Source organism: Pristiophorus japonicus, chromosome 18 (genome assembly GCF_044704955.1).
Source record: "Pristiophorus japonicus isolate sPriJap1 chromosome 18, sPriJap1.hap1, whole genome shotgun sequence".
NCBI lineage: Eukaryota > Metazoa > Chordata > Chondrichthyes > Pristiophoridae > Pristiophorus > Pristiophorus japonicus.
Window position 1 is genome coordinate 23345684 of NC_091994.1, and position 14866 is coordinate 23360549.

A 14866-nucleotide genomic window follows, 5' to 3' on the forward strand; every position below is an offset into this window, starting at 1 on the left:
GGACACTGTTTTGACAGGCCGAATGGTTTTCTTCCGTGCTGTAACCATTCTATGATTCTATCACACTAGTAGAAGTAGTCATTTTCAACAAAAAAAATGCCATGGTAACTTTTACATCAATATAATGTCTCCTCTGAAAGCTCTTCCAACAGTGCAGCACTTCCTCAGGAGTGCATTGATTTATCATCCTAGATTATGCACTCAAATCCTGGAATTAGACTTCAATCCGTGATCTTCCGACTCAGGCGAATGTGCTACCACTGAGCCACGACTGAGCCACAAGCATTGTTAATGTTTTAAATTAAGATATTACTCGAACAGTGAGGTGGAAAAATGAGTTTGAAATATTTTTGGAGATGACATTTAATGTAATTGCTTGTGTTTTCAGTCTTTTGGTGGCCTGGGCAATTTTGTATAAATTTGGTTTTTCCTTTCCAGCTTTTTCTAATGCTATATATTTGTTTAGTGCTCTTGTAGTCTGTCATTGTGCTGTAGCAATAATATATTTTTTCACATTTTGGATCTCAAATATATACGATTCTATAAGCTAGCATTATCTACAAAATATACTTTGTTTTGTAGCAACACTGAGCACAAAATAACAATTGACTTTTCATTCTAAAATGTTTAGATATGTAAAGGAAGTAGCTTTATATTTTGAAATAAATTTTTGATTAGAAAATGCAGAAGTAAATTTGTTTGCATTTCTTATTTAATCTCCAACTATGATTTGAGATGTTTCAGTTATTATTTTTAAATACAGTAGACCTTGTGTTGAAGGGGCCAAATGGCCTACTCCTGCTCCTATTTCATATGTTCTTATGTTATTTGCTCTGAATAAATACTGATATAACATTGACCTGAATATTCTATTTTTATTGCATATTGACTGCTTTTTGCAAATAACATTTGTAAACTCCCCCTGCACCCCCCCCCCCCCCCAGAAGACAACTGAGAATGACCACTCCTTGCAATTTAAATTTGTATTGAAAATGTATTTATTTACACGTGTTCAATATACAATGTATTTACAGGATTGCATTGAGATGTCCCATGCAGAGTAAGTATTGGCTAGGGGGTATTACTGCATTTTCAGGAGCAGCATTGAACAGCTCCTATAACATTGTAAACTGTTAAGTGAAGCTTTGATCATTTTATGCAATCATTAGTACCCAGAAGATTATGTAGCAGTATCAGTGAAACACACCCAGTTAACTGTTGTTTTGTATGATATTGGTGCATCCAACTGCGCTAAGTTGGTGTACACTTTCTTCCATTTCCACCAGCAATTAGTTTTTCCATTCAGATTTGTACTTTGCACTGCCTTGTTCATGATGCTGTCACTTTCATTTGGCAAAGGACAAAACAATCCTTGCAACTGAAAATCATCAGCTTTATCAAAACATTGAGAAGGGACAGTGAGATGCCAAGATACTCGCACTCAATCTTTTTTATACCTGTCGTCTCTAATTGTTGGCTAAGTGATGTGTATATATATATGTGTGTGTGTTTGCTGAAAGTAGAGGAACAGCAGTGTGTACTCTAGACTACAGGATTAACTCAGAAATGGACTACATAATTTTTAAGCAAAAAATTAGTTTACACTTGGAGGGTTGAGCAGTTTGTCTTATTTGGAAGTCTATTTTTCCCCTGAGGGGTAGGTTCACGTTTGTAGTGCAGTATTTACACAAAGCAGCCTACGTTTGCATCAAAATTGTGTTGGCTTCTGTTATCTAAGAAGCTGAAAGGTCTAAATCTGTTGTACAAAATCTCCCTGACAATGGAGGCAGCACAAGCCGGGAGCAGCTGGAGGGGGATTTAAACATCAGTGTCTCTCTGACAACGGAGGCAGCTCAAGCCTGGAGCTATTACAGGTCCTGTCAAGAGGACAAAATGAGAAATAAAGTCATAAAAATATGACATCACGAGGACGGTGATTTCGTTCTTCCAGATTAATTAAATCACTGGACAGATCTTAAAGCTAATAACTGATTTAATTTGATTCAATTGCTGATTTTCTAATTTTAACTTAATTTATAAATATGGTATATATTTAATTTTGTTTAATTATAATCTTTATTATACTGATTTTAATATTGTATACTCCTTATTGTATTATTTACAATGTAATTTGAACATTTCTTTTAGGTTTTTTTTCGCCTGTGTCTATTTGCGTACGCATTTTGGCTGCCGCTTCGGACCCAAGCCTTTAACCTCTTTTTACACTTCCTTCTCATGCTTTTTCTCTCTTTCCCTCAATGGTCAATATCTAACGTGTTGTAAAATCCTTGGAACGTTTTACTACGTTAAAGGCGCTATATAAATAAAAGTTGTTATTACAGATTTGAAAAAGCACCAGGAACTAAATCTATTTCCTGCACTTTTTTTTCTCTCCAAATTAGTCAAGCTTGACGAGACCAACAATTCCTACAGAATATGGCTCCAAGGTTCCAACAAATGTGAGACAGCGATATTTGAACGTTTTCATTGATGAATGCTTGAAAATCTGTGGATCTGAACAAACGGCCTTTGACCAGGTACAGATTTTATATCTATTGTACATTATTGAAATAATTTAAATGATTATCTGGCAAATGCACACCAATCCTAATAATGGAGCTCTCTAAGAATTTAATTAAATTGCTAAAATATTTTTTTAAAGGGGCACATACCAAGTGATCTATTTTGCATAAATGTGCTGGTTTCAATCTTTGAATTAGTCCTTAATTACTACATTGTTATTTAATTAGTTATTTTCTCCTTGCTCTCCATATATATAACCTAAAAATACGCCTCAGTCAAACAGCTTGTGAGAAGAGAAAGATAAGCTAGTGTTATGAATATAAAATCAATAACAACTTGCGTTTATCTCGCATCTTTTAATGTAGTAAATAGCCCCAATATGTTTTACTGGGGATATAAAGAATAGTGCTAAATCATCGAAGGGGAATTTGAAAAAGTGACTGAAAAGTTGGGTTTTAAGAAGGCTTTTAAAGATTGAGAGAGAATTAGAGCAAGCGGAGGGGTTAGATAAGGCAGTTCCAGAGAATGAGACCAAGATGGCTGAAGGCAATAGAAACGCAGAGTCGAAGGACCAAATAATTCAGGAGGGGGCTGGAGGAAGTTATGGGTAGGATTGGAAGAGGCTGGGAGGAATTTCAAGATGAAGGCAAGGATTTTAAATTCTGTATATTGGGGGACGGAATTTTTAATTCTCGCAAATTGTTGTGCGACACAATTTTTTAATAGTGTTAAAATAAAAAGTGCTGTTTAATATCAGGAAATTTGGGACTCTACCCCAGTTATATTTGCTGATTTAATTCTGGTTTTGAAAATAACCTGGTAAATTTGAAACTTGCCTGTGGAACTGTTAGTTTGCTGTAATTACTGTTGACTGAATAAAATGCAGGTTAATCCTGCTACAGTAGAAAATTGAAACCTATGCTATCTCTCCAACATAGATATATTTTTATGGTTGTATAGTTAATTGATAGACACAAGGTATACCTGACCGCTCTGTGATAATTCCATTTCAATGCTGCAGGCTTTGAGTGAAGAGAAGACCGTGTATCAACGAAGTACCAGTAGAACAGTGTACCTGAATGTGGCTGTAAATACCTTAAAGAAGTTGAGGAGTCAAAATTATACCATGCCATCACCTACAAATAGTATGTTGCTATATGATACTTATCAGTTTGCTTACCATCAAGTTAAAATATTTTTTTCTTACCAGTGTTCTCCCCTTCCCCTTCCCTCCTGAAGGCATTGATGCTTAGTAAGGTATGGTTTCACTGGCGCCTTCTGGTAACTTGTCCAAGTGTCTGTTCACATCGGAGCCTCTGCGGTGAGTCTTTTGCCTATTTGACATTAGGGGAGCATTATCCGCCCAATCTTGTCGTCTTATGGCATCCACAAGCGCATTTGAACAGCAACTTACATAGAAACATAGAAAATAGGTGCAGGAGCAGGCTATTCAGCCCTTCTAACCTGCACCGCCATTCAATGAGTTCATGGCTGAACATGAAACTTCAGTACCCCCTTCCTGCTTTCTCGCCATACCCCTTGATCCCCCGAGTAGTAAGGACTTCATCTAACTCCCTTTTGAATATATTTAGTGAATTGGCCTCGACTACTTTCTGTGGTAGAGAATTCCACAAGTTCACCACTCTGGGTGAAGAAGTTTCTCCTCATCTCGGTCCTAAATGGCTTACCCCTTATCTTTGGACTGTGACCCCTGGTTCTGGACTTCCCCAACATTGGGAACATTCTTCCTGCATCTAAACCCGTCAGAATTTTAAACGTTTCTATGAGGTCCCCTCTCATTCTTCTGAACTCCAGTGAATACAAGCCCAGTTGATCCAGTCTTTCTTGATAGGTCCCACCATCCCAGGAATCAGTCTGGTGAATCTTCGCTGCACTCCCTCAATAGCAAGAATATCCGTCCTCAAGTTAGGAGACCAAAACTGTACACAGTACTCCAGGTGTGGCCTCACCAAGGCCCTGTACAACTGTAGCAACACTTCCATTTATTTAGTGCCTATAATGTAGAAAAATGTTGTAAGGCATTTCATAGAGATGTAATCAGACAAAAATGGAAGCTGAACCAAAGGAATTATTAGATGATGTGACCAAAACCTTGGTCAAATAGGTGGGTTTTTAAGGAGGGTTTTAAAGGGGGAGACTGAGGTGGAGAGGTTTAGGGAGAGAATTCCAGAACACGGGCCTGGACAGCTAAAGGCCAATGATGGAGCAAAGGGAGGAGGAGGCACAAGGCTGGAATCATGGGAACGGAGAGTTCTGGGAGATGGGGGAGGTGGGGGTCTTTATAGGCAGGAGGAAGTTACAGAGAAGGGGAGGGACAAGGCCATGAAGGGATTTGAAAACAAGGATGAGAATTTTGAACTGGGAGTCAATGTAGTTCCGTAAGGATATGAGTGATTGGTGAGTAGCAATACATGCAGGATAGGATACAGGCAGCAGAGTTTTGGGTGAAGTGAAATTTGAAGAGCATAGAAGATGAGAGGCTGGCCAGCAGAACATTGAATAGTCGAGTCTGATGATGAGACAGGCATGGATGAGTTTCAGTAGCAGATGAGCTGAGGTAGGGAGATGGTAGTCAGACAGCCTTTTGTGATGGAGAGGATATGGGGTTGGATGTTCAGCTTGGAGTTGAATAGGGCGTGGTGGTTGTGAACAGTCTGGTTCAGCCTGAGACAGTGGCTAAGGTATGGAGTTCGTGGTGGGGATTGAAGACAATGGCTTCCGTCTTCCCAATGTTTAACTGGGTGACTGGAGGTCAGGGAAGCAGTATGACAGCACTGAGGCAGTTACGGTGTCGTGACAAGTGGTGGATAGGTAGAGCTGGATATGATCAGCGTACATATGGAAGCTGATCCTATGTCTTTGGATGACCATCAAGGGGCAGCATGTAAATGAGGGGGCTAAGAAAACATTTTTGGAGGATTCCAGAGGTAATGATGTGGGGGCAGGAAGAGATACCCTGCTGGAGATACTCTGACAATAATTGGAGAAATAAGTGTTGCACCAAGCAAGGGCTGTCCCAGTGAGCTGGACAGCAGAGGAGAGGCATTGGAGGAGAAAAGCCTGGTTAATTTTCTCAAAGGTCGAGGAGGGCAAAGAGAGCAAATTAAACTAGTCATTTCTGACTTTGATTACTGTTGATTTGGTGCTATGGTAGCGGCAGAAACCTGATTGGCGAGATTTAGACAGGGAGTTACCGGAAAGGTGGGCACTGATTTTGGAGTCAACAACACAGTCAAGGACATTTGGAGAGGAACGGGAGATTGGAGATAGGGTGGTAGCTGTAAAGACAATAGGGTTGATGGTGTGTTTTTTGAGGGCGGTGATGATGGAATTGAAAGGGAATGGAACAGTAGCGGAGAAGAGGGAACCATTTACAATGTTAAGCTAGGAAGGGAAGTTGGGTGGTCAGCTGTTTAGTGGGAAAGGGGTCAAGGGAGCAGGAGGTGAGTCTCGTCGACAAGATAAGCCTAAAGAGGACACGAGGTGAGAAACTAAAGAAAGATGTGAGATCAGGGCTAGGGCAAAGGAGAACCTGGGAGGCCATTTGGTTTGGTGGGCAACTGAAAATGTTGGGCAATAGCAGAGATAGCTGAACGAATGATCTCAATTTTAGGTGACGAAGAAGTCTGAGCTCCCCCTTTTTGGAGATGAGCAGAAGGGCTGAGTTGTTAAGTGATGGTGAGTGAGGCCTGAAGGTGTTTGATATCAATCAGATCTGGTGATGGATGGCTAAACCGGTTGTGCAACAGACACTGAAGTCTGCACCACTTGTACTTGAGGTGAATGACTAAGATAGGGAAAGGTTTTGCTGGGGACAGGGCCATCAAAGGTAGATATAAGGCAATGGATGGAAGGACCAAAGCTTGGTATTGGGCAGCTTGAAAATGCAATTGGAAGTGCCATGGGAGAATATTTCTACCAGGTTAAGACTTAGAAGAATGTGGGATTTGGGTGGTGAGGGATACAAGGAAGTGATCAGAGATGGCTTTGTCATTGGTTAAGACAATGAAAATGGAGGGGTTATGTGAGATGGCAATATCGAAGGGTAAGAGAATGTTAGGGGTGTTTATATGGAGGGACTGGTTTATAAAGGACGGGAGGTCCGTGAAATCAGAGGAGCGAAGGCAAAGTGAGTTGAGATGGTGATTGAAATCACCAAGAATGAGGAGTCACGCAGTACAAAGGCTGAAGGAGGAAAGGAGAGAGGACGTCTCAGGAGAACTTCAGGATGGAACTTGGAGGGTATTAGAAAATGAGAATTTTGAAAGAGATAAGAGTGGAACCAGGTGAGGTGTTTGAAGGAAGAGAAGTTGCCAGATGAACAGGGAGGGATGACTGTGTGATTCAGTGATACTGGCCGAACCGCCACTGTGGGCAGGGAAATTGACGGAAACTATAGTCGGGTGGGGTGGCCTCAGTATGTAGAGAGGGGCAGTGATTGTTGATCTGGTAGAATCTAAGGGGGCAGTGATGGGTGCCAACAGAAATTGCTGGAGAAACCATGTTACAGGTTGAGCTTTTTCCCAAAACTCTTCTTTAAATGCACGTCACGACAGCACTAGCAAACCCTCCCGTGGGTATACTGGTCCCGGCTCTGTTGAGGTGCAACCCGTCCAGCTTGTACAGTCCCTACCTCCCCCAGAAACAGTTTCAATGCCTCAGCAATTGCAGTGTATTGGTCACTGAAGAACAGATGGTACGTCCAACACATTCTCTCTTCAACTTGAAAGGTTCCAGACATATGCTTATCGGCTAAATCTACTTGGTCAAATTTATTTGCAAGTGAAATAATAGAAAAGGAGAAAAGGCATAGCAAGCTATTGATGTAGTACGCTGGTCAATCTTGCACAATATTTGAGTTACTTAAAACAAGAAAATGTGTAAATTTCTGTGCCAACAAACTATAGATTCTGTGACAAGTCTGCCAGCGGAGTTAAATATTTGCTCTATTGAAAAGCTGGTTGCTTTTGTCTTGAAAAATTGGGCATTGGGTATTTGTGCAAGTGTAACATTGGTGTAAAGCGGTTTGGCTCGTCAGCGCTGTAGTTTCTGCCTGAATCTGGCTTCAGGGTCCAACCCGAGATGTGGGAGGAAGCTGAATGAGATTCCATGGCGGACATAATCCCAGTCTGCTTCATATCAGAGTAATATTGAGCTTGAGCACTTGATTCATACTGCACCCATTTAGCGTTGCAAAGTGGAAACCAAATACTGAACATGTGCAATATGAATGCAGCCTCCAGCTGTTTATAAACAATTTACTATGCTTATCTTCTGAGTACCCATCTGCTGCTTAGCTGTTTACACAGACAGCTAAGTGTTTAGTAGATGGGTGTTCTAAATTTTTATGCTTTCCACATTTGGCTTGCTAAACTGACGAGAGTTTTTGCGAAGTCCAAATTCATTAAAGAGCCGAGTTCAGTGGATTTATATAATCCGTGCTTCACACTTTGCACCCTTCAGTTAGAGGTGAAGTATATGAAGTGTGAAATGCACGGAATTAGTAAATGGCAAATCAACAGAAGTTGTAAAATTGTTGTTGATACAACAAGCGTTGGTTCTGATGCAGTTACAATAGAGAAAACTGTTGTAAAGAAAACCAAAGAAACAAATTAACTCATAGAAATTTACAGCATGGAAGGGGGCCATTTCGGCCCATCGTGTCCATGCCGATGATAGAGGCAAAGTTCCTCAGCCATAGAATCATCATGGATTAAGGGCTCTGGGTATAGTTTATGCTCCCTCCTAGAATGATGCTGTTAGGAGTACTCAAAGGGTTGTGGTTAATCCTAATTTTAACTACTGACTATGTGTATTCACTCTCAGAGACTGCTATTGTAACTACAAACAAGAAAGTGCAGTCACATGAAACATTGCTTGGGGGAAGGTTGGCCATGAAGACAAGTTACACTCTAAATAGATCTGGAAAGCAACAGGATGTTGAATTGAAGGGTAAGTGAAGGTTTCTGTTTGTGATCATCAATCGGAACACATTGGTCAGTCTGTGTGGTTTCTAAGTCAAAATGTAAAGGCGGAAAATTTGGTGCCTGCCAGACTCTGATCATTTTTTATCTGTTCTTGATCAAACTTCGAAGAAGGAACCTGTGGGTCATGTGATGATATAGTGCATTGGAACTTCCAATGTGCTGTGCCGATGATTCTCAGTGGATTGCTGATCTTGGCCATGATGTTGGTGAGCTACTGAATGGAGGCCAGGTACTTCTCACCAGCAAGAGAAGTGTATGCACTCTTATCGGGCAAAAATAAACCTTCACACGATGACCGATTTCCACATCTGGCTGACCCAAGTAATAAGTATCTTCTTGGTCTGTATGATTCAGTGCCATATCAGACAGTGCATTACAGACTGAGCAATTGGGAAGGTGGGCTTTAGTAATTTAGAAAGGAAAGATTGTCTTCAGAAATAAAATGTCTCTGGAATTAAAAAAAATATAGCTATTTCAAATCTCCCTGCTATTTTTATGGTAAGCATTCTTAAAGGTCTTGGTGCACAAAGAAAATATTGTGATCAGTGATGACTTGCATCTTGCATGCAATATTGACAACTGCCAGCAGTGTTTGTCACTTGTTGCATGTCTGCACTGTAGACCGTCTGAAAACAGATGACTCTCTGGCAGTTTGAAGTGTCCAGTGAAAGCTTCATGCTGTGGTAATCTTTATAGTTCTAAGGAAAGAGCTATCCCTGTTCTAGATGTCTCCAGGTCATCTTACGACAATCTGTCTCTTTTGAAGGGGAGCTGGCAAAGCCTCGTGGTCTCTGACATGTAAAAATAAAAAAAATTTGCAAATGCTGGAAAAATAAAATAAAAACAGCTAGTTAGGAAGAATCTGTAAGGGAAAAGGCATGTTACATTTTGGGTTCTCCTATGACACATTGAGGTACATGTGTAAGGGGTTATGGGGAATGGGCGGGGAAGTGGTGCTGAGGCCATGATCAGATCAGCCATGACCTTACTGAAGGGCTGTATGGCCTATTCCTCCTATTTCTTATGTTCTCTATAGATAGCAGTCTTGAGGTAGTGAAGAGTTCAAATAATGCTTCAGGTTGTCAGTTCCCCTGTCCTTGTTGGCTCCTTCATGAACTCTTCTTGATCTAAATCATGTACTTAATTGGCTGTACGGTGCTTTGAGTTGTCCGGTGATTGTGAAAGGTGCTATATAAATCCAAGTCTTTCTTTAGTATGTTTGGAACCCTTAAAAGAATGCCCACCTTCACCAATTTTTTTGCTGCAATTTAAATCTCAGCAGCTGCAAGAATAATAAAGGAAAGTATTAGTAAAAAATCCAAAACAAGAATAATGGTGAACTATCCAGCAAAACCAACTAATGCATGGAGCAAAATATATTTGCGAACAGTAACTGCAACTATTCCTCCTCCTGTAAGAAGCCTATTTGCGTAGTCCAGGTTCCGGGACACTCGTGCCCATTTTGTATGGGGAAGCTCTGGGTGGACCCTTAGCCAAAATCGTGAAATTTGTTGTAGGATATCATTGTAGTAATTTCTTTAGATAAATGAGGCTCTCTTGTAGCGCAGCCTCAATGTGCCCCCAGCGTCTCCAAACAAAAAATGGGTGTGGGGCATAAAATTTGTTCTACCAACAGAACCTTGTAAAATATACATATTTATTTAAACAGCAAATTTTTGGATCTATATTTTGGGTGAAGTTTGTGTGGGGAAAATATCAGGGCTAGGTTGCTTTTACATTTAGGCACTTTTGCATCAAGAGCTTTAAATTCAGATGTAGGATTGGTATGGTGCAGAAAGCTCCCACTGCATTTGCCCCAATAATGTGCCTGAACCAAAACCTTACAACAGCTCTCTGTTGCATCAGTGTAGCATTTCAATTTTGAATGAAGCTATCAATTTACTGAAGAATTATGATCAGTTTTGTGCTGTGTATTTCCATGCACTGGGAAGAGGTTCTAGACGGTCGAAACTAACTTCATTACAGTTGTGGAGGAGAGTAGATTTTTACCAATCAATTTGGGCTAGATTCAAACTTAGATCCTAAAAATGAAATGATTACTCTGCAACCAGTCCCAAATATGATGAAAGTTTGTTTCACTACAGGTGCTGCACTATACAGAAAGCTGAGTGAGTATATTTTAACTGAAGAACAATTGCAAGAAAATTGCTACCCAAGGCCCCATCCAGAGAAGTCGGGTGTTGCAGTGGTTTTTAATCAGGATGAGAAAAAGAATAACACGGACCGTAAGTAAATGTATACCCCTGATAAGTTTTTTTTTAAACTAAGAGGGTCCAACGGATTTATGGTCATGGAGTACTTCTTTCAGTTACCTTTTAATTTTTCCAAACTGAAAATTGAAGTTTCCTTAATAACTAAAGCAGCCAATTCTGAGTTGTAACGCCACTAAAATAACTTCTGTTGTCAATGGCCAAATGAAACTTAGTGCAAGAATTTTGAAATCACAGTAAATTTCCCTTGCCAATCTTGCAAGCTAGAGTTTTCACCCTTGACTGTAAAACTCAGTTGCAATTTAAAAGTTTTTAATTGCCTGAAATAATACTCCGTTCATTGCATTGTCTAAAATCTTAGATTTGATTTTTTTTTTTGTTGGTTTTCTCTCCTTCACGTTCTTTGATGATGACTCTTTGCCAGAGCAGCTTTTTAGAATCGAACTTTCCAAACTTGTCTCACTGGAAGAATGCCATTATTTAAGCAACAGCAGATGCCTATTGTGGTCCAAGACCTTGCTTAAGTGAGAATTCTTTGTGTGCGATCCTGAACCTAGTTTTTTTTTCCTCAGTGGGCTGTTTGAAGGCTCCTGGGCTATATATGTAAAGTTGGAATCCTCTAGTTAAGTTGCATATATATCAAGTTGCTGATATTAACAGTTCTAGGTGCTCTGACACAATTTATCTATCAATGAACTAATCTTTTCCAAACTTCCAGGCCCCAAAATTCAAATGGGGCAAATCCAGTAATGAAGAAATGTGTCACTAGAACCAAGTTGCATGGACTTTGAGCTGGATTGACTGGGCTCCTTGTGGTTCACAAGCCACAGTTTGGACATCCCTGGTCTAGCGGGTGAGGCCTGAAGTTCCTGCTAGGGGAAATGCACTTGACACTCCTGGTTTTGTCAGAAGTTGCACCTAGTTTTCGCACAAACTCGTTTGCGTTAAATCTGAACGTAAAATCTCCCATGAATCCGTTCAATCGAGCAGCGTAATCGAAGGTAATTGATTTATTGAAACGTGGCCAGTGGGGCCTCAAAATTACTGAATTAAACCAATTTAAACTGAATGTGTTCAATTGATTGAATTTGAACTCATTTAAATTAATTTAAAGTAATTGTAGCATCAATATGAGAAACCGACCTGAGTGAGGCTTCTGGTGGTCACTGCAGGTCATTAACAATGGGTTCATGTAACCGGCGCGCCTGAATCTCTGGGTGCAGTGTGCTGAACACCCCCAAATGGCTGTAATCCCTGTGGAAACTCACCATGCTGACCTGTGAATGTGACCAGTTTTCTAGGCAGGCACTGCTTCCAGCGAATTGATTTTTGAACCAGCGTAATTCGCAGCAGTTCAAGCGTAAGTGGTTATGGGCTTGAGTTTTAAATTCCACGATCTTTTATACTATTTCAGTCGATTCCACCCAGATTGCACTGATATTTGGAAGGAAAGTGTGCAGAAACCCCAGGGCTGAATCTTGGCGGACTATCCAACTGGGGAGGCATCAGAACCGAGCCTACACTTATTGTCACCAGACAGTCCATTGAGTCTACAGCACAGAAACAGGCCATTCGACCTAACTGGTCTATGCGCTGTTTATATTGGACATGAACCTCTCTTTGTCTAGCCCTATCAGCGTACCCATCTATTCTTTTCTCCCTCATGTGCCTATCTACCTTTCCCTTAATTGCATCTATGCTATTTGCTTCAACTGCTCCTCATGGTAGCGAATTCCACATTCTTACCATTCTTTGGGTAAAGAAGTTTCTCCAGAATTCCCTTTTTTTTTTTATTCGTGACTATCTTATTTATGGCCCTAGTTTTTGAATCCCCTACAAGTGGAAACATTTTCTCGACATCTCCCCAATCAAACCCTTTCATCATTTTAAGACCTTTATCAGGTCACCTTTCCACCTTTTGCTTTTCCAGAAAAAGAACCACAGCCTGTTCAGTCTTTTCTGTTGGGTATAACCTCTCTGTTCTGGTATCATCTTTTTGCACCTTCTCTAATGCTTCTATATCCTTTTTATATTATGGAGACCAGAACGGTACATAGTTCTCCATGTGATCTAACCAAGGTTCTGTACAAGTTTAAGATGACTTCTCTGCTTTTCAATCCTATCCCTCTTGGAATAAACCCCAGGTTCGATTTTTTTTTTTTATAGCCTTATTAACCTGCGTCACTGTTTTTAATGATTTGTGTACCTGTACCCGGATCCCTTTGCTCCTCGACCCCATTTAGACTCTTATTATCCAAGCACTGTGTGGCCTCCTTATTCTTCCTACCAAAATGCACCACCTCACATGAGTCTATATTGAAATGAATTTGCCAATTAAACGCCCATTCTGCAAGTTTATTCACGCATTCCTTTCCAGCGTGGGTTGTTGGATAGTGATCAGGAGATAAAATTTCCAGGCTGATGTTCACTGTCCTGGCCAACTTGTAACCCCTCTAGAAACACAGAAACATAGAAAATGGGTGCAGGAGCAGGCCATTCGGCCCTTCGAGCCTGCATCACAATTCAATATGATCATGGCTGATCATGCAACTTCAGTACCCCACTCCTGCCTTCTCTCCATACCACCTGATCCCTTTAGCCGTAAGGGCCACATCTAACTCCCTTTTTGAATATATCCAATGAACTGGACTCAACAACTTTCTGCGGTATAGAATTCCACAGGTTCACAATTCTCTGGGTGAAAAAGTTCCTCATCATCTCGGTCCTATATGGCTTACCCCTTATCCTTAGACTGTGACCCCTGGTTCTGGACTTCCCCAATATCAGGAACATTCTTCCTGTATCTAACCTGCCCAATCCCATCAGAATTTGATATGCTTGTATGAGATCCCCTCTCATTCTTCTAAATTCCAGTGAATAAGCGCCTAGTTGATCCAGTCTTTCTTCATATGTCAGTCCTGCCATCCCAGGAATCAGTCTGGTGAACCTTCGCTGCACTCCCTCAATAGCAAGAATGTCCTTCCTCAGGTTAGGAGACCAAAACTGCACACAATACTCAAGGTGTGGTCTCACCAAGGCCCTGTACAACTGCAGCAAGACCCCCTCTGCTCCTACACTCAAATCCTCTCGCTATGAAGGCCAACATGCCATTTGATTTCTTTACTGCCTGCTGTACCTGCATGCCTACTTTCAACGACTGATGTATCATGACACCCAGGTCTCGTTGCACCTCTCCTTTCCCGAATCTGCTGCCATTCAGATAATATTCTGCCTTCCTGTTTTTGCCACCAAATTGGATAACCTCACACTTATCCACATTATACTGCATCTGCCATGCATTTGCCCACTCACCTAACCTGTCCAAGTCACCCTGCAGCCTCTTGGCATCCTCCTCATAAACTCATACTGCCACCCAGCTTAGTGTCATCTCCAAACTTGGAGATATTACATTCAATTCCTTCGTCTAAATCATTAATATATATTGTAAACAGCTGGGGTGCCAGCACTGAACTTTGCGGTACCCCACTAGGTCGCTGCCTGCCATTTTGAAAAGGACCCGTTTATTCCCAATCTTTGCTTCCTGTTTGCCAACCAGTTCTCTATCCATGTCAATACATTACCCCCAATCCCATGTGCCTTAATTTTGCACACTAATCTCTTGTGTGGGACCTTGTCAAAAGCCTTTTGAAAGTCCAAATACACCACATCCACTGGTTCTCCCTTATTCACTCTACTAGTTACATCCTCAAAACATTCTAAAAGGTTTGTTGAGCATGATTTCCCTTTCATAAATCCATGCTGACTTGGACCAATCCTGTCACTGCTTTCCAAATGCGCTGCTATTACCTCTTTACTATTTGATTCCAGCATTTTCCCCACTACCGATGTCAGGCTAATCGGTCTATAATTCCCTGTTTTTTCTCTTCCCTCCTTTTTTAAAAAGTTGGGTTACATTAGCTACCCTCCAATCCATAGGAACTGATCCAGAGTCCATGGAATGTTGGAAAATGACCGCCATTGCATCTACTATTTCTAGGGCCACTTCCTTAAGTACTCGAGGATGCAGACTATCAGGCCCTGGGGATTTATCAGCCTTCAATCCCATCAATTTCCCTAACACAATTTCCCGCCTAATAAGGATAT

General features: G+C 41.0%; 1 protein-coding gene across 1 annotated transcript in view; it reads left to right on the forward strand.

Moving 5' to 3' along the window:
• rexo1 (REX1, RNA exonuclease 1 homolog) overlaps positions 1-14866 on the forward strand; it is a 113648-nt gene that overhangs the window by 71000 nt on the left and 27782 nt on the right. The window contains exons 6-9 of the mRNA XM_070859761.1: positions 2403-2537; positions 3545-3668; positions 8371-8496; positions 10637-10777. Coding sequence (XP_070715862.1) covers positions 2403-2537; positions 3545-3668; positions 8371-8496; positions 10637-10777 — 526 coding nt within the window. The remainder of the gene's footprint in view (positions 1-2402; positions 2538-3544; positions 3669-8370; positions 8497-10636; positions 10778-14866) is intronic.